Source organism: Euleptes europaea, chromosome 1 (assembly GCF_029931775.1).
Source record: "Euleptes europaea isolate rEulEur1 chromosome 1, rEulEur1.hap1, whole genome shotgun sequence".
In the NCBI taxonomy this organism is placed as follows: domain Eukaryota; kingdom Metazoa; phylum Chordata; class Lepidosauria; order Squamata; family Sphaerodactylidae; genus Euleptes; species Euleptes europaea.
Genome location: NC_079312.1, coordinates 61210390 through 61231494, shown reverse-complemented (window position 1 = coordinate 61231494; position 21105 = coordinate 61210390). Strand labels below are relative to the sequence as shown.

General features: G+C 38.9%; 1 protein-coding gene across 10 annotated transcripts in view; it reads right to left on the bottom strand.

Moving 5' to 3' along the window:
• ERC2 (ELKS/RAB6-interacting/CAST family member 2) overlaps positions 1–21105 on the bottom strand; it is a 677274-nt gene that overhangs the window by 163057 nt on the left and 493112 nt on the right. For all 10 annotated transcript variants that reach the window (XM_056860395.1, XM_056860344.1, XM_056860332.1 and 7 more), the window contains 2 exons: positions 18746–18880; positions 9541–9607 (listed from right to left, as the gene is read on the bottom strand). In XM_056860395.1, the coding sequence (XP_056716373.1) occupies positions 9581–9607; positions 18746–18880 (162 nt within the window). In that variant the 3' untranslated portion in view covers positions 9541–9580. The remainder of the gene's footprint in view (positions 1–9540; positions 9608–18745; positions 18881–21105) is intronic.

Here is a 21105-nt window from a genome sequence, read left to right as displayed (position 1 = left end):
CAAACTCCTGTAGAGGCGAGCGGGCACAAACACAAAACCCTGGCAGAACTGGCAACCCCCCCTCAAACCAGTACGGCTCAGCTCAACCCCAAATAAAGACAAGCAGGCACCAAATCCCCCCCTCAAGCCAGTACAGCAGTACAGTGTTCAGTAGAAGCTCACCCCCTCCTTCTACAGGCTTGCTGTCCTTCCAGTGGCTGAACCATGCTTCCAACCAAAGTACAGATAATACTAACCTTGACAGACCAATGGCCAGTCTCTGACGCCCTGTTCATAAGTCACAGTGAATAGGTATACAATTTGTGTAAAGGGCACATTTTATTTTTATGTTGAGTAATTCTGATGTTACATTCAATGCATATACAGCTGAACTTGTGATTAAACCCATTTATCCAAGTACTGGCCCCTAGCTTCATTTGTAAGGTGAACACACATTGGATGTTTCTTACAAAGAGATGTGTTCAAGTATGTGTGGGTTGTACATGCATTCACTGTAAAATGTGAATAGGGCTTCAATAAGGTAGCTTTACATGTTTGGTATGGGTACCATTTGATTCTTTTGCAAAGCAAAGAGGCAGGTTTTGCATTTGGCTCCACCATCCATGGCAGCCATTTTACAGTAGGGCTCATTACCCTTTTGCAAAATTCCAAAGATGACTGTAGACTTTAAAAGGCTGGGGACCCCTGGATTACCGTATCAACCTAGGACTTGGAACACCTAGGTTCAAATTCCATAGAGCCATGATGCTAACTGGGTGACATTGGGCCAGTCACACAGCCCTTACAGGGTTGTTGTGAGGATAAAACAAGGGAAAATGGGTACCCACTATCCTGAGCTCCTTGGAGGAAGGATGGGAGGAAAATGTATATGCAGACAGAAAGTGCTGTTTTCCCAAGTTTTTCAGAAGATGGATGAACAAGGATGAAAAGGATTTCACACAGTGCACATAACAGGAGTAAGAAAATTTATTTCTTTGTCAAAACAACTGTGTTTTCCAATGCTACACTACTAGTTATGTAACATTGTGATTGTATTTCATGATTTATGATTGGCTGGGGAGAAGAAAACGGCACCAAAGAAGTAGGACAGAAGGGGAATACAGTGGCATCAAGTGCACTAACTGCACAATCCTAAAGGGGGGGGAGTTTAGTAATGCCTGGGGATGGCACAGCCGCACCGCCTACTGAGTGGTTTGCTGCCAAGCACAGCAAGCCAAAAATGCCTTTCTCAAGAAAACCCCATGAAACTCTTAATTGACTTGGCGCCTGCAAAAAGGAGCATTCCTGGGCGGAAAGGGCTGCCCTGGAACCCTGTGGCATCAGTGCAGGTCCTTCAGTGTCACTAATGCTGGCACTGGGGTCACACCAACTGCTATAACCCCCTCCCCCCGCCTTAGGATCGGGCTGTCAGAAACACACACAGAAGAGAAATACTTGCAGGCTTTGAAGGGCATTTACTTCAGGGAACAACAATTCAGTTAGGTTAGAATAATATCGGGCAGGGTTATTCTTAAAAAAAAAAAAAGCCCTTGGGAGAGCTGATGCCTATAATATCATGTATTTAAAAGATGATAAACAACTTTTTTGCTTAAGAGGGATTCCGTGGGAATTAAAACTTAAAGATATTCCTCGTAATAGTAATGATATATATTTTTAAAATCCTTTTTTATGTTTCTAGTAGGAAGTTTCTTTTGTCTTTTGGGAGCCAGTTTCAATATAACACTTGTACAAGAATAATACTTGAAAAGCTGCACATTCCAAAAGGCCTCTGAGCTCCAGACAATGAAAGAACACCCCCACTGCATAATTAAGCACACAACTGGTATTCATATACTTTATGAGAAAATTTAATTGAACAATCCTCATTTTCATACTTTCTGGTTTGATCCTTTGCATGCTACAAATACCAGTTTTAATATGGGCATATTTTTACAGGACACAATCGAAATAAAAGTTCCAAGTCTGAAAAAAATATGTAAAATATCTTGATTTTAAATAACAAAAAGTAACAAAAGCAATCATTTATTTTTATGTCATCCGATTCTTATTGACCATTACAATATGATGTAAAAAAAACTGCATCTAGGGAAGGTAGATGGTTTACGCTGGTTTAAGACATGCATGTTTAAAAGTCTGTAACCCCGAAATCCTAGGCTTGCTTACTTGGTAGCAAGGCTTGTTGGAATCAGTAGAAATTTATTTAAAGTAAATATGCAAAGGATCTTGTTGCATGCATCCTTTTAGGAATGTAATATTTTTGATCTATTTGGTAGACTCTTAAAGTTAGGCTGTGAAGTGCCTCTTTCAAAAACAAATTTTCAACACAGCCCCTCAAGCACTCTAAAAGCTCCAGGGCATTCATTAGGAAAACTTAGAACTACAAGGGACAGCTGGTGGATTCTGGAGTTGGAGGGGAGGCCTGCAGGCGTATGCATATTATGCATGTGCTCCTCATTAACATGTGTAGTGTACACTGCTACAACTGTGGGCTGCTTTCCTTGTATACACGTTTTTGGACATACTCCTCTGCATACTCCCAGTGAATGATCATAGCCTACCCTTTGTTCACTAGACCAATAAATGAGTCTAGAACTGAATTTTTCTCCTTACTGGGGAATAGCCAGAGTCATTCTCTGAAGAAAAGGTGAGCAGAAACCCCAAGTCTACATTTTGAGGGTTACATTAACACAAGAACGACAACAAAAATAGAATGTGGCAACACATTGAATAATAATTTTCTATTTTTTTTATTTGTTTATTAAAACCTGCTAGGGTTGCCAATTTCCATGTGGGACCTGGAGGTCTCCCAGAATTACAACGGATCTCCAGACTACAGAGATAAATTTCTCTGGAGAAATGGCTGTCTTGGAGAGTGGATTCTATGGCACCACATCCTTGCTGAGCTCCCTCCCCTCCTCAAATCCCACCCTCCCTAAGTTCCAACCTCAAATCTCCAGAACTTTCCTAGCTTGGAACTTAGCAACCCTAAAACCTGCACACATTTCACATGAATACTACCCAAACCTAATTTGCAATGGCATGTTTTGCAGGGAACTGCATGTTATGACATTTCCTGGAAAACTCAAATGAACTTAAAGAATGGCCTGTAACACATCACAAGAGTTAGAGTGGGGGGGGGAGGAAAACACTCCAGGGCAAGCATGGAAGTACTTGCACAACTAGGCTCTTTTGTATCAAGATTTAGGGTTGCCAATCTTCAGGTAACCCTGGAGTTCTGTTCCCCTAAAGAAAATGGCCACTTTGGCAATTGGACTATGTCCTTGTAGTCCCTCCCCTCCCCAAACCTCACCATCCTCAGGCTCCACCCCAAAAACCTCCCGCTGGTGGCAACAAGGGACCTGACAACCCTATTAAGAACATAGGAAGCAGTAGTCAAGTCAGGTGCAGGGAGCCAGCTCAGAATTAATACATACTGTAAATAGGGTTGCCATCTCCGGGTTGGGAAATACCTGGAGATTTTTGGGACGGAGCCTGATGAGGGCAGCATTTAAGGAGGGGGGAGACTTTGATGCCATAGAGTCTAGTTGCCAAAGTGGCCATTTTCTTCAGATGATCTTTATCGGCTGGAGATCAGTTGTAATAGCAGGAGATCTCCAGCTAGTATCTAGAGGTTGGCAACCCTAACTGTAAATCCTACTCAATGTATCACTGCCATCAAAGCTAGGATCTTCCACAGCTTCGCAGAGATGGTATTGTACTAGTGAACTGACTGATCTCTAAAAACTGCATAGTATTGCTGTGATTGGACTGTGTCAACACAGATCCCCAGACCCTCAGCCTAGTCCCAACTGTGTAAACTTACACTAGCCACTGCAAATTTGATTTCTCTTCCCCACCCCCCAAAGTTGTTCAACTTTCTCAGATATATCTATTAATGAGGCAGAAAAGGGACATTTTTATTTCAGGCCTGAACACTTCAGGTGTGTCATATTCTAATGTCTGAAAGCCGGGTAGTTTTGTTCATCTACAACAGTTAGCTGTACACTCTCCACTCTAAAAGTATTCTACTTTATATTCAAGCACAAATAAAGGTTTTTCATCTAACAAGCTCAAACCAGTAGAGTTGACTGTGCTGCCAAATTCTGTTGCACAACTGGGGCTTCTCTTAGACAGTTCTTTAATCAATAACCTGACCCACATTCTCATGAGGAAGATTAGACATTTATCCTTCGTAATTAGTTCCTGTCAATGCCTACTCAGAAACAAAACAAAACGACAAATATTGCTTTTACTTGCATTTTTCCTCATATAAAATAATTACTGGATTCTACCACACCCCACATTCAAAGCTCAATGATACTGATTTATTCCAATTTTCAAAAAGTGTTCAACTCCTGAAATTTTAAAAATAATTTGTACAGAATTTCAGTATAAAAGGGTCTCTGTATCTGCCTTGAAGCAACACAATACTAGCATTCATACATCATGACGAACCTCTGCTTGTTTAATGCATCAAAGGAGAATCTTTCTTCCCCCGTTAAGTATCTCCCTTGAGTTGACAACCCTATTCAAAACAGTTTTATCAATCCAGTTAAAAATCTACCCTGATTCAATTTCTTACCAGGACTTAGAAAGTAGGCCACACTGGAATTGTAAACTAAAGAGGTGTGAACTACTACTGAATCTGATCCCATCCATGAATGGATTCAGGTTCAAATCACCATTACAAACCAAACCCAAATTCTTCCAGGTCCAAGAGGCCACACTATTTTTTTTTGCGTTTCTTTTTCAAAATATTAATTTCAACGTGGGAGTCTAGAAACTACTTTAACATGTTAATCTGCTTCAACAGCAAAATCAGTGATCTCTGAAACTGCATTTGACCAGTTCTTCAGAACCTTCCTTAAGACTGATTTGTGCCAGCAGCAAACAATATATGGTAAATAGGAAACACCCTTTGTAATCACAAAGATTTTCATAGCAGGGATTTGTATGGAGCATTTTTTCTCAAACATGCAATCACATCAGAGTTCAAGGTAAATGAAAAAGAGAACAACAGTTAATTCCTCTATATCCTGAGATTCAAGTCATTACTGGAAGGTACCAGCACTGCTATTGTACCTAGCTGCATACCAAAACAAGGAAATAAAATAGCAGAAGAATATATATTACTGAACTTAGAATTTACGTATGCAAATTCCTATCCCTAACCTGGAAACAGTCACAAAATAACTCTTATAGTACAAAAAGCAGCTATCAGAAGCATATTGTGTGTGTGTAAAGTGCCGTCAAGTCGCAGCCGACCTATGGCGACCCCTTTTGGGGGGTTTTCATGGCAAGAGACTAACAGAGGTGGTTTGCCAGTGCCTTCCTCTGCACAGCAACCCTGGTATTCCTTGGTGGTCTCCCATCCAAATATTGCATGTCTTTAAAAACACAATTACTTCTCAAATTAACTGTAGTATTAAGCACTTTCCCCAAATGTTCAAAGCTTTTCACATCCATTAACTTATAATATAGATGTTACAGGCTATAATGAAAATGCAGAGGCATTTGATGATTACAAGCATTGGCATCCTCTCCCTATATGTCAAATTATTGTGTTATAACAGTGAAGATAAAAATGTCACATATCACCCTGCAAGGTGCCATGAAACTTCTTAGTTTTGCTGCAAAAACACACTAACTGCTCTGAAATTTAATATGAATGATCAATTGCTGGGAAAGCTGGACAAAAATAATTTAAAAATAAAATAAAAAATTGTTCACATTCATTGATGGACATTCACTAGATGTGTGTGAGATGATTAACATTTTCTGCAATTGTGGACCTTTATATACATACATATATTGATGATAATACATAGCAGGGCCCCCTTTTTAAAGATTTTTAAAAACCGCCAACAATGCTTGAACATGGTTTTCAGCACCATCACGGGTGGGGGGGGGCAAAAATGATCTCACTCAATAACAACAGCAAAAATAACTCTGAGAGAAAAATCTTATGGCTGAGCCTCCCAATAGATGCTGCTGGTGTCTCAGATGACAGAGTGGGAAGCTACAGTTCCTCCTCTCTGGGCATGCCCAGTCTGAACTGTGACCCAAGGGAGGGAGATTTACGTACCTAGAAGCTAATTCTAGACTTTTCCACAATGGTACTAAGGCTATCAGTGTGATGACTAGAGACCACAATGCAATAATGTGGAATTTTTGGTTCTGAAGAGTAAGACTGGGTTAAAATGGGACTATGGAAATCCTTATGATACTTTGAAAAGATAACCCCATTATCATATCATTGATAATCTTGCATTTCTGTATTATTATTGTGTCCATTTTGTTAAATCATTTGTATTACATCCCTTTCTTGACTAGAGGAAGATTACAATATTCTGAACTCAAAACAAATGTGTCAGCAAACTTAAAATTAGGAATTCACTGTACTGCTACATTCATAATCTGTAGCTGGAAATACGCTACAAGATGTATGGAGGCAAAAAATTATTTGAGGTATAAAAATTTGTCAGGTTAAGCTACTATGTCTTAGATCTAAATTTTCCATTCTTTAACTATATACAACTAAATTTTGTGAGCCTCTTATGCTTCTTTCTCTTCAATTTTTATTACTTAATTGTATGTAAATGTGTCTGTACATTAAATGTAAAAAAGTCCTGTCATTCAGATAATATGAATTAATTGAATTATACACCAGTGACATTATGATTTCTCTGAGCCCTGCTCTTTTCACTGAATTGGACAAGTCTGTTGAAGATCATGCCTGATATAGTCAGGACTCCCTTGAGAGTATTTACATTTTAGAACTTGAAACCATCTGTTCAGTTTAATACTAGGTACAGGTTATGATCCAGAGGGAAACACACACTAATTATGAGCATGTACCTATCTGTTCTTAGGCTTACATTTTTAGACATTCCACAGTCCCTCAAACTGCTCTTTAAACTCTTGAGTTGAGAGATTTATAAGGCAAATGTCACTAGTGAGTACACACCCTTTCCCCCCAAATTTCCCCTTTAAAAGAGCATGTGTCAAATCAGAAGTTGCTTCTTGAACTCCACATTTAAATAGCAGTTTTAGGCCATTTATGCATGGGAGGTTTTGCCTTGGATTTGCAGCTGTCTGGATGCACATTTTCCCCATCTCAATTCTCAAAACTCTGCATGAGGGTTTACTGTTGAGTTTTGAGAATTCGGATGGGGAAAATGGGCATCTAGAGAGTGGCAAATCCAGGGCAAAACCTCCCTTGCATAAATGGCCTTAGAGTTCTATGAGGGCAGCTTCTGAAAATGCAACTGGGAAAAATTTAGTTGGGTACAGTCTTTGGACTGTAAGCTAAAATATTCTTGCAGAGTGGGGATTCAAACCCAAGTCTCCCAGAATCTAGTCTGCCAGTCTAACCACGACCCCGCTAACAAACACATTGTGGCATATGCTTACATGAACTCCTCCATAAGACAAAATTCACCAAAACCTACTTTCAAATATGCTTAAGATCATAATTTAGATCTCTGTCACAATATTCAGTTACTGCTCTTAACAACTTTATTTAATTTAAAACACTTTTAACCCACCTCTCTCATAATTTACCCTGGCTTAGAACACATTTACAATGTAATGCATACCCACTAGAAAACAGTTAAGAACCACTTCAGTTCAAACAAATTGCCATATAAGCTATTTTAAATCATATTGTATCATAACACCTAGTGTGTAGCAGACACCAGAATTACGCACTGCAATAAGAATGTGGAACACACGTATTAATAAAATAATATTCTTGTATGTTGATAGAGTGACTTTATAAACAAAACGATACAGGCTTCTTAGACTGTAAATCTATGACAGCCTGTGCTCCAGAAAGGAACAAAATTAACTTCAGAAAACTACCAGTGTTCCAATCAAACCTACTAAAACCTCATTGTGAGAAGGACAGAGTAGAAGTGCCACAGAAGCTCATTGCCCCTGGGTTCAGAATATGAGCTTTGGGCTGACAGCTTGCAGTACTCAACCTTCAATACAAAGGAATGCTTTACAACGCCAGGTTCTTCTCTTTCTCTTGCTGTGTAACTGAGCCAGAGAAGAACTTCTTTCTCTGTCTCCTCCCTCAGCCCTTTCTCATCCCATGAAAGTAGAGGCTGCTGCTATGTCTGGCTTCTGGGCACTGGACAAGCACAGTTCTCTCTCTCTCTCTCTCTGTGCATATCTTCAGTATGTCAATGGACTATATATCCCAGGTGTCCAAGGTGAAAGGAAGGGAGGAGGTTGGGATGCAAGAACAGAAGTCAGAATTTCTTCCCACTTGCTGCCATCACCAGCAGCAACAACAAAGGGAGGAAGGATGGGAAGGAAGAGGGATGAAGAAGGAAAGAGAAGAGGAAGCAAGGCAGGAAAAGCCTGGTTAGTATTTCCAAACACAATTCCAAGGTAAGCCCATGTTCATCCTTGTGATATATTATCCATTATGCCATACAACTATGTGTAGAACAAATGTGAGAATAGCTGGTTAGGCAGCAGTAAAAGTATAAAAACCTGCAGTTCAGCATGATGTTGAATAATATATATATATATATGGGAAAATATTTCAGTAAAGTGAAGAAAATGGCTATCAAAGAACAGATTCCATGGAAGTTAATTTTCAGGATTGGAAAAAAATTAAAATTCTCCTAATGGGTTTTGCACTTACTTACGATGGCAGTTCACAAACATTTGCCCAAGTGAATTTTGCAGGTTGCATTATCATTCCTGTAACATTATCTTTAAACACACACAGAATCTATTTAAAATGCTGCAACAGTATACATTTGTCTGTGAGTAAATATGGCTCCTCTCCAATGCCTGGAGCTGTGATCTATATATTATTTATTTATTTTATTTATTTATTTAGAGAATTTATATAGCACTTCTCCAGAGAAATGACAATTCAAGTTAGGACACACAAGATGTTATAGAGTAGGTGGCATACAATGGCACAAGATTCAGGTTTGGGGATATTTTGTAACATTAAATATACCTGATTATATTTCCGATCATTATAGCCCTGCTATGGCAGTTCTTCCTTTGCTTTTGGAATGACTCTTATTCGCAGATGTTGTTTACCAATGAAATATCATTAGTTAATTAATTAATTAGTTTTAATTTAACAAGACTTTTACCCCCACCTTTCTGCCCTCATAGGGTCACCAAGGTGGCTAACAAATTGAAATACATAAATTAAAATCTGACATTAAAACCCATTAAAATAAACACACAAATACATCATTAAGCCAATTTAAAACCAGAGCTTAAAATAAATAAAACCAAGATAAGCACAGGCATGTGCAATCCATTCTCATCAGTACTAGTGTAATGAATGTAGCATGGTATGAGAGAAAAGACTGAGTTCTTCTCTTTTAGTATTAGTAATGGGGAACTATGTTCAACCATTATTATCCAGAATGATGTTCATTCCGTCACTTTAGATGAAAACATTTATTTTACATTTCATGATATATGCCTACCAATGCAATTTAAAATGCAAATAATATCAAAGAGCATCTATGTAAAGAATAAAAAATTGTATCTCACCCCTCAAAACAAAACTGGAACTTTGGTTTATAGGAACCGGCTATGCCCATATACCCTCCTCATCATCCTGCGAGCCAGATATTAGAAGATGCATAGAGGTGTTAGCATTGGGATGAAAGAAGAAAGGATTAGTTACCTTGGTGCAGTTGAAGATACATTGATCGTCACTGATGAAAGAAGAACTTATCAAAAGAAAGTTATGAAATTCAAGCACTAATTATATACAGCAACCAAAACAAGAATAGCGTCAACATTCCTTCCACCCATTTAAAATTTTGTGCCTAAAGTAGACAATCAGATTGAGTAGCTATTGAGTTTGGCAAAAGGCGCATTCAGAACTATTACAGAAACAAAATAAATGTCATAGCTTCAGTAAGAATATCAGTAACTACGAGAATCAACCAGCTTTATTTTGTGTAAAGAAAAAGAGATGTGATAAAGCCTGATAAAGAATCAAAATCCCATTAAAACATTGTTTTCTATATTACCAATCCTACCTATTAATCCATGCCTTAGAATCTACATTACAATAGGAAATTGAATGCTATAAGCAACTTTGTCTCAAGCTATCATGTTGGGTCCCCTCTCCCGCCTCTGTTTCAAATGAGTCCCTTGGAGATTACTTTTGGCTACACAGCCACCATGTTTGTTGAACTGTGCCCACTAAATGGTATATTTATTTTTAATGACTGCCATCATGCTTGTGCCATATTATTACCTGAGAGAGGCCAAGAGATGGAATAGATTGACCTTGAAAATTCTGAGGTCATTCAGATTGCTGTTGCTTAAAACCAACCAAATTCCCTGTAATGGTTTATGATTTACTATGTTATGTACTTCATTATGAAAATGTATACTGAAAGTGTTGCTACTGAATTTTATCCCTATCAGGGTATACTGAACAACGGAATTGTATTATTTAAATAGATATTAAGGCACATGACATGCATATTGCTAAACTAAGCATAGAAGACTGTCAGATATAATTATGCCTTAACACAAATTAATTGGGCTAATTAATTTTAATGTTTCAACTGAGTGTATACAGGTGAACATTTCGTGGTATTTTAATTTATTAGTTTCAATGTGTAGTTCTACTTATATATTCCTTTATTAGTTTTTGTTCCTTTTACCAAATTAATTAGTTTAATTAGCTTAATTAGTTGAATTTTTAGAGAATAAACATTTATTTTAGAGAATAAGCATTACAAATGATCCTTGTTCTTTGTAAAAAAGTAATTTATCTTTTTTTAAAAAAATTCTTAAATACAGAAAGTTATGTCTCTATTTCATAGATAAAGTTGCTTAAACTTTTTGAGGATAATCCAATTCTCAAAACACTCTAGTAGATCAAACTCCAACTGGTCTTGTCATAGCACATCATGGAAGGATTGGGATGCAGGTCATTAATTTTCTGTGACATGTTCGTTTACTAATGCTACTATCTAAAATGGCAATCAAATAAGGTAAAAACTTCAGATGGAATTTTATTTTTCTAGCATATTAATAAGCAGCATCAGGCAAGCCTCAACATACTTCCTTTAAATGAATTGCAACATTATTTTTACTTGATGCTGTTATTTGACAACATATTATGCACTACATGCATAAACTTCTCCACCACACTTACTGAACAATATTCATCATGCTTTGGATTGAAATATTTTTGATTGCAAAGAGACATCTACACTTACACTTTCCATAAACATATCTGAATAATGAATATATATGTAATACAAAACAGTAGCTACTGGTGATTTATGAACAGTAGCAGCAGGCAAATCTGAAATGATAGCAAAGGACTTTTTAGTAGTGGAAGGAAGTGACTGTAAAAAAAAAGAAAGAGAGAGAGAGAGAGAGAGAGAGAGATTTAAAGTTTGTTTTTACACAGTAGGTCCCATTTCTAAAATGACCTTTTTTCTTGTATGTGCAATTGTGTGCAATCGTGAAAGGGGGAATGCTTTTAAGAGCTCACGTGACCCCTACGCTGGTGTCCATGCCACTTGTGCTGTCCAAATTGGCACAGACGTCAGCATAGGGCCACTTTTGCTGGCCCCCCTGGACTGAGGTGGTAGCGCGGCCCTCAGACACCGGCGCAGCCTCCCACCAGCATTCTCCCAGTGCAATTCCGTGTGCTGGCATCCTGGGAGGAGTTCCCAGGGTGTTCTGGGGGGTGGAGCTACTGTTAGGTAGCTTCCTAACTCCGTTCGTGCTGGGTACACCCCCTGGTGCAACACCGTTGCTGCACCACCATTTTTGCTGTTTGCAGTGGGGCCATTCCCCCATTTGAAGTTCTTTTTTGTGTTTAAACTCTGTTTTCCCCCCAGCGGCAGCAAGGAAGCCTCTGCGGAGCTGCCATGGCAGTGCCATGACTGCACCGTCCCCGGCTGCTGTGGTTCCCAGGATTGCTCTGTAAGTATCTAGGAAATTCATTATCACAGTGAATGTAAATAATGGCTTGAATTGAAATCTTGGATCCCTGGATTGTTATATCTCTCACACTTCCATGTTTTTTCTATTTAGCAGTGCAGTCTTAACTTACAGTAGCTGAATGTAACTAGTTATCTTATGCCTGTTTAAACCCTGGTTATGGTGGGTACAGAAGTATCATTACACTGTCATAATTTTAAGTCCTTGTAACTGTTGTGCAACTACGATAGTACAACAAAGAAGAAATAGGAGGGGTGATGGCCATCGTATGGGAGGATTCAAGAAATGGCCAGCAATCCAGAGCCTAACCTTCAGAAGGGCTAAGTTAAACTTCCATCACCAATATGAAGTGAGAATAACTGTTGTCCAACAGAGAGCCCAAAACAATTAATCCCACTTCTTCCCAGGGCTGCCAAAAAAGGGGGAGAGATTGGTGATTGCTCTGGTGGCCTAAGAAATCATGCAGTCTCCTTGCCTCTATTTGCTCTCTTGAGAAAACAAGTCTATACAATATCTGTTGGTCTGAGCCAACAGGTTAAAACTCAGGCCTTCAGCAAAAATTAGAGACCTCTGTAGGAATCCCAAATTGTTTTCTTTAATCCTTTAATTGAGGAGAATTCATAGCAAGTTCTCTTCTGCTGCAAGATAGTACTTGTTAGGTGAAGGGTTAAGAAAAATAATCTGGATTTCTATGTTTCTGGATTTCTCACTAGATAAACATGGTATTGGCCACAAGCTCCCATGATTCCTGCAGAGTAAGAGACAGACATGGAATAAGCATGAAATGTACATGGATATTATTTCAGCTCCCTGCAGTGACTTTTCATGTGTTCATCTTGTCCCCGTATGTAATTAGGTGGCCATTACACATTCAAAGAATCAAGGGATGCTCTCTATCCAGTCAATCAGTATGCATGTCAACTACCCAAAAGGCTCCCAGCAGCACCGGCAGTGACCAATATTATGTGTCATCATTTCTCCCCCTAACTGGGTTCCTACAACTTGGAAAGTTGCTTGACAAACAGTAATGCAGCCATACCCAGCAGGGACATAAAGTATAGTGAAATTTGCACCTGTTACTATGCTAGGGTTGCCAGGTCCCCCATGGCCATTGGCGAGGGATGGGGGGATAGATCCAGTTTGGGAAACCCCTGGAGATTTGGGGATGGCGTCTGGGGAGGACAAGGACCTCACTGGGGTACAATGCCATAGAGTTCACCCTTCAACGCATCCATTTTCTCCAGGGGAACTGATCTTAGTAGTATGGAGATAAGCTGTAATTTTGGGGGATCCCCAGGTCTCACCTGGAGGCTGGCATCCCTGTACTATGCTGTCTTTTATGTTGCTTTCAAATGCATAGAATCCATGCTACTGAAAAGATGGCAACCCTGTTTTTCTGTGTTACCTCCGAACTCACTCTGCCACTCATTCTATTCAATGTACACCTGATTGTTTTAGCACACTCTGCTTGTTACCACAGCTATCTCAAAGACTGAGCACACAATAGCACAGGGTGCCCAGCAGAAGCTACCAGGGCTGAACCTTCATTTCATCTGCTGGAGCACCAGCTAGGGCCAAGGGCTTCTGCAATTCACTGTTCTCCTTGACTTCCTCCTAATTACTGTTGATATGATAAAACCATGCTGCTGGGCTCTATGTGGCAGGGCAAAGTTTGGAGAGAGAGAGACAGTACATGATCTAGTGTGAAAATAACTAGTAGATATCTAATTAATTTAATACAAAAACCATATAATATAATAGCAATCAAGTAGATGACCATGGGTGAGGCAAGGTGGAATGGAATGAAGGGAACTGGGCAATTGAAATGACATCCCCAATTATCTTCTTAAACTAACCAAGGTTTTGTATTTCTGAACCCTGGCTTTATTTTATTTCAGTGAATGGTTAGATCTATAGCTTATCAAAATTCAAGTCATACAAATGTGACTTAAAAAAGAGCCACAACCCCATAATTGGATGTAATTGCTACATTTGTATACAATGAAATGATTCTAAAATGCATGGTAGCATAGAGTCTCAATTAAAAATGCATCGAGTCTCAGTTAAAAAAAAACACAGATAAGCGCAGAACTTCTGAATTACACTCCTCTCACTTCTTCCTTCAATGAACAACTGTACCTGACAAGACTTGTCACAAAATACCTTTCATATCCCTGAGTGCAAAGACTTAATATCTCAACTTCAGTTAAGTAAATCTAGTGATAATGTGCTCATCTCATGAAATAGTCTTTTTTTAAAAAAGCATCATCTTCTTGACTTATTGTCTGCTGCCTGAGACTGATGCTTTGAGTTGTCAAACATGTAACTACTGGCCCCTGAGACTATGAAAGCTTTCTGCGTGTTGGAAACAATACCATTTTTATATTCTGCTTGCCACATAAGGTATTTCATTTCTTGCAACAAACATATTTACTTGCAGTGGCCTGAAAAGACTTTATGTTTTTAAAGTGCATAAGCCCATTTATTTTTTTTAAAAAAATCTGTCACTGTGTTAATCCTCCTCAGTCAATTTACAGGAAACATGTAAGGTCAAATACAATTTGTTGATGCCCAGATCTGAACGTAAATCCAACATGAATAGATTTAATAGAAGAATGCATACAGATCATTGTGAAAATTTACTGTCTGGCAGACAAAGTTCTATTGATAAATATCAGACTGCTTTCTTAACTAGTTCTTGGGAACGTATCAATACTATGGGAACTGCTTTTGAGTAGACCTGCTTAGAATTGCTCCCGAAATGAGCACACGTTTGGTCAATCCATAATCTTAAGGGGGGGTAGGTATGTTTCAAAACTGCTCACCAGTATTAACATAATATGTATATTATAAAAATTGACCTTAGCCCTGGTGAAGGTTATGCTCTGGATCGTTGGCCATTTCCTGAGAGTTTCCCAGTTCTAGCCTGATAAATCTATTTCATTGTCCTTCTAAATCCTGAGCAGAATTATACCCTTCTAAGTCCATTGAAATCAATGAGCTCAGAAGGCTATAACTGCTTAGGAACACATTTAGCTGTAACTTCACATTGCTAATAAAAAGGAACAGAAACACAGAAAGAAGAAATTCTGCGGGGTGTGGGGGTAGTAAAAATAGTAATTTTGTAGTGAATTCCTAAGCAGAACTGCACCCATCTAAGTCACCCATCGCATTGGGTTAGGATGGCAATTTTATATCTGCATTTTGAGTAATTTAATACACCAGTAATTCAAGCTACACAATCATCAGGATACATATGCATATACATATCAGGATACATATGCATACATACAGGACATATACTTTCAGTATAAATTAGGCATTAAAGTATTTCCGCTATGCAACTTAATAAATTCTAAATCTTTGATACCAGGCATTGTAAGCATAAAACATTTATCTTAAAAAAACAGTTCTTGAACATGAGAAGTTTATTGGTTCTCCAGAGTATTTTGTGATTTTACATCACTACTATGAAACTGAACACCAAAAACACAGATCCAATATTTTGAGTGAGATTCATGTTATAAAAGGAGAAACAAATTTTTGTAAAGCACAGAGTAAGTATACTCATTCTATGGCTGGGAAGCTTCATGTATGTTTATATGTTCTTATTGAATTATTTTATATAGACTTTATTTTAAATGCTGTTTTAATGTTTTGATGTTTGCCATCTTGGAGGACCTGCTTAAATGGAAAGGTAGTATAAATAAATAAATAAATATCTGGCTCTCTGACATGCTACCTGTAACTGTTCCCCAATGTTTTACCCTTCCCATATTCCAGAAAAGTGGCCAAGGTCATTTGCCCAGTAGAGCTTGTGGCTGACAGGTGGTCCCCACCTTCAAATAACCACAACTGGAAGGACTGGGAATGAGTAAGTGATGACCCTCCCTGAACTGTGGACCTCATTCCAGTGATGGACCAGATCCACCCGCCCCAGCCTCTGTGGTCTCATTGCAGCATTAGGGGGGAGCAAGCTGACTGAAGTGAAGAGAGAGTAACTTTAACCACCATGGTAGCCACCCAAGAAAAGAGAAAACTGGCCACAGTGAGGTTGTAGTGGTGGTTTTACTGCCTTCTCTATAGCCAGCTGGTCCTCCAAGCACTGTGACAATCTCACTTTCTTACTCGACCAGCTGAGCCTCATGCTGAGGAGAGGGAAGGCAGAGAAGGAAACCCTTCCCTTCACTCCAGATACCCAAGGGCTGGTTAAAGTTCAACAGTGGTGAGGAAAGACAGCCCTACTTGAACAGTGATACACCAGTCATTTAAAAAGCTGTAGTTACATACATCATCAATAGTTATATCTTATATATTGTATAAGTGTGCCTGGTGGGACGGTGCACAGGGCATACAGTGTCATGTGGTTCTTTTGGTTGCTAGTCATTGAGAATGAACTGCAGAGTAACTAACACAGGAGTAATGAAAGTACATGGAAGTACATGGAATGGCAAATAAGAAAACACACACAAAGCAAAAATTGGATTCATATGATAAGATTGGCAAAGCTTGGTTTACTGGACAGAAGTAAGCTAATGACTCTCCTAACTGAACTACTGACAACTAGTTGCCAAATTCATCTGTATTTACCCGCTTAATCTGAACTGTTAAGATTATATCTACACACACATATTTTTAATTAATTCATATTGTTTTACGATTTAATCATGTCTTGTTTTGTCCCCTGCTATCAGATTCTCTGGAGAGGGAGTATATAAATTTCTCTAAATAAATACTAGAAAGACAAACCATTCTTGCTCTTCTGCTCTTTTTTTACCACTTTTACTAATACTAGAAAGACAAACCATTCTTGCTCTTCTGCTCTTTTTTTACCACTTTTACTATCTGACTATCACTTTTAAAGACCTCTGGCCTCCTGGATTGCTACTTCTGTTAAATTAATAATGGCTAGGGAACTGCAAATATGTAATTGCTTAAGCCATCCTAAAACATGCTGCTTTATGAGAGCTGAGTTTGAGCTAAAAACATGAAACAAAAATCACCTTGGTTATAATCTGGCCAGATGGACACTCTAGATAATTTGCAGTTTCAGATTACTCTATTTACATGTCTTCTAAAATATTCCCTACATATCTCAGATGAATTCCAATCCCTTTTAGCAGTCTATGTAAAATGCCTTGAAATATACTAATAATGCCTTGAAATATGCTATTTATCTCCTCCATTTCTCTTTACATATCTGAATCTTAAATTAACCTCAGCTACATCATTCACAGTCTGTCATTTGCTTCATCTAATCCTGTTGATGGATTTCATCTCCCATCCTCTATCCCCAAAGAAAGTGATAACTTAGCCTGTGGGTTTCCTTAACAAAGTGTGGGTTCTTCTTTCAGAACTTTTGGCTCCAAAGAGTTTTCTCTCGTTCTGACCAAGGTGGAAAAATTTCATTCCTGTTGACTGAGTCATCTATGCCTTAATTCTCTTTTTTCACAAGCCTATATCTACATACCCTGACCTGGATAGCCCCAGGCTAGCCTGATCTTGTCAGATCTCAAAAGCTAAGCAGGGTTGGCCCTGATTAGTATTTGGATGGGCAACCTCCAAGGAACACCAGGGTCATGACGCAGAGGCAGGCAATGGCAAACCACCTCCAAACGTTTCTTGCCTCGAAAACCCTATGGGTTTGCCATAAGTCAACTGTGACTTGACGGCACACACAAAAATGCCCAAATACCCATCCCCGTCTCCTTCTCTAGCCCCTTCAATTTCTGATGACATCCATCATGACTGAAAAATAACTAAGTTCCTCTACTGAAGCCACTTTAAAAGCGCAGTCCTAAGGGTGGGGTTGTTGTGGCAAGCTTGGGGGCGGCACTGCTGCGCTGCCTCCTGAGCATCTTGCTGCTAGGTGCAGCAAGCCAAAAATGCTATTTTTCACAAAAACCTGTGAAATCACTCCCTAGGGTTTCATGGGGCTATGCCATCAATTTTGCAGGCACAAGTTGGCGCCTGCAAAAGGTGCTCTCCCGGGAACGTCCCCTTTGGCAACTGCGCAAGCCCCTGCACCAGAGGTACACTCCCACAGAGGCTCCAGTGGCGCCCAAGTGAGGTACTGCCGCACCACTCCCTGCCGCAATCATAAGTGACCCTGCACCAGCGTGGGTGCCACTTTAGATGGTGTAAGTGGCATCTATGCTGGTGCAGGGGTCACACCAGCTCCTCAGCTGATTTGCCCCCCTCCTTCAGGATTGGGCTGTAATAGTATGGCAAAGTCAAGGAATATTAGATTTCTTTTCTTGGAACTTATTTCAAGTTTGCTTTCTACAAGCAGTACAACTGCTGAGTTATTTTGAAAATCTGATTCTATAGGACAAAATCTGTCTGCAAATTTACTTTTATAATATAAATATGTTAATACTGGTGAGCAGACTCAGCCTAGTTATATTCTTATTGAAATAGTAAGTTAATTTAAAAATCATAATAAATTATACTTGAACAGCTATCTAACCAAAAGCCCTAAAGTCCCTTTTTCAAAAGCATTTTTTTCAGAAACATTATTTTTAATAGGTGAATCGAAAATCTTTAGAAATTATATGAAAGAAAGCATAAGAAGAGGAACAAAAGGCCAAATGAAAAAAGGAAGGAGAACGTTTAGATTTTCTTAATGATGGAAATAAATAACAAAACTATTAGTTTCAGTTCAAAGGACATATCATTTATAGTTTTTATTCTTTTTATAAGTATTCATTTTTTCTTGAAAATGAGCCTGGTGGAAGGAAAGCATGAAGGTAAGGACAGGAGGAGAATGACTGACCTGTTCCGGAGAAGGTCTGTGATTGGTGTGCTGTGTCCTCCCAGGAGATCTGTGGTGGTGGTGATGGTGGTGGTGGTGGTAGTGGTGATGATCATCGTCATAGTTGTCTGCCATCAGTTTCATCCTGTTCTGTGTCTTTTAGAATAAAAGCAAAGACAACACCTCTAAATGCTAGAATGTGCATCAAATAGAATGGTAGCAGGGTCTGCATCATGATCCCAATAACATTTCCCCCTCCCCCAAACACTAATTCACATCTTGTGCCAGCCTCTGAAACTGGCCTTCCTATCTTGTGCTGTGCCAGCCAAACACAGCTCACCACCTATAAGGGGCTCCTCTGTTAGCTAACTTGTTGGGCCTGTGGAAACAGCAGAGCTGTCGTGAGGCCTGCCAGGCCACGGTATGTGTCTGGTGTGTTACTTTTATGCCTTCAAGCTCTGCAACACTGCAGAATCTGATGCTTCCAGACCATCCCTCGGGCCTACAACTTCTTTTATATTTAGGGATGCCACTTACCCACTTCTAGTGGGAGGGGTCCTGCCAATCCTCCCTGATCCTGGCCACTGCTTAAATTAGCAGGGGTAACGAGAAGAAAATGGTGTCATATAATGTCACACTATGTCATTTCCAATCAGAAAACCAGACATAATGTCACCATATAGCTGTGATGCTCTAGGAATCTCCCAGATCTCTATGGCCAAACCATACTGATCAGCAGGATTTCCAGAGTACCAAGACAACATAGTGACATCACTTCCATTTTCCAGCCAGAAATGGTGTTGTGGTGACATCGTTTCTGGAAATCCTATTTACATTATAGCAGATTCATAGAACCATACTCGCATTCCACTTTAATATTCTTATAGACTTTTCCTTAAACAGGACTAAGCTTTAAAGATATCATAATTGGGGCAACATTTAAAAAAAAACTTATATACTTTTTTTTTGGGGGGGTACATTCAAAATCTCAAGCCAAGTTCCAATGTAACTTGGGGTAGTAAGCTGTAACAAAGCAATTCATGTTTGTGCTGGCAAAAACGAGTGTTTCATAATATTCAAACAGTCTGGACATACATTTTTACATGAGATAGATGTCACACACACACCCCACACACACATACATATTTTCCACCTTGCACCAGTTCTGTTTCTTTATAACAGTATTATGCTTACTTTACACCTGAAACAACAAAAACTGTATTTTTAACCCAAGATATTAGAAAACCAACAGAAGCTGTCATAAACTATGAGAGGAGAAATCTATCATTATTAATCACTAACACTGTTGGGTATTTGAGGTTATTTTTCTAAACCAAGAATATATCAGTCTGTGGTGAGGTATGTTCTCCAGTGAAAGTTTGTACCAACTTACTGCCATCTATATCATTTCAACATTTCCGAGGATCAGTTTTTAATTACAAAAACTCATGGGACATAAGTTTTACCCCAATACATTCCCCCCCCCCCCAGTACATTTCATGCACTAGTGAGGGGGGAAAAGCTGTCCAGTGGCAAAATCAATATATGTCCATTGTTGTTTTGTGTCCTAGGTTCTTGTTTGATTACTGAAATAAAACTGTAACTGTGAACTGAAAGTACTTTGGGGACCAATGTGCCAGTGACAAAGTCCTATAAACGTTTGTGAATTCGACCCCAGAAACTGACACTGATCAATGACAAATTATTTTATTTTCAATGCACATCTTGTGAAGTTTTTGGACAAGTCATTTCTAGAAAGAAAGCCTGTGCAATGCAGGTACAGTCTGTTCTAGTTGTACCTGCAGTTGACATCAAGTGTTTGGCCATATAAGAATAAAAACAGTGTATCTTCTGTACTACATAATTCAAACGTCATCTGAACAACAATGGACATTTTCCAGTTATCTCCATCTATATTGTCATATATCAAAGAAATATTGCATATAAATATAATTTGATGTGGCATGGCATGCCCTTATTGTCTAGCAACTAGGTGCAGAATCATTCCTAAGGATCATAAGCCTAAATTCCTGGAACAATGTAATATATGCAGGATTTCTGCTCAGAAATGTCTAAAGTCAAGATTTGAAAACCACAGGTGGAAAAGGAAAAGATTCAAGAAATACTTTTTTTTATCAGGCTACAGGTACAGAAATCACTTGCAAGAGCAATCCCATCCTGAAAAACATAATGAGTGAATTGACCCTAAGAGTGAGGCTAATGCAACATTCTTCTTGAAGGCCAAAACTGTTATCTACAAGGTAATGTGGGTTTACTTTTCACTGAATAACTGAAGTCATAATTTAATATGAATTGGCAGCTGGCATCTTAATTTGGACCGGCTTGAAGAATAAAGAAAGCTTGTTACTGACCTGCAGTTG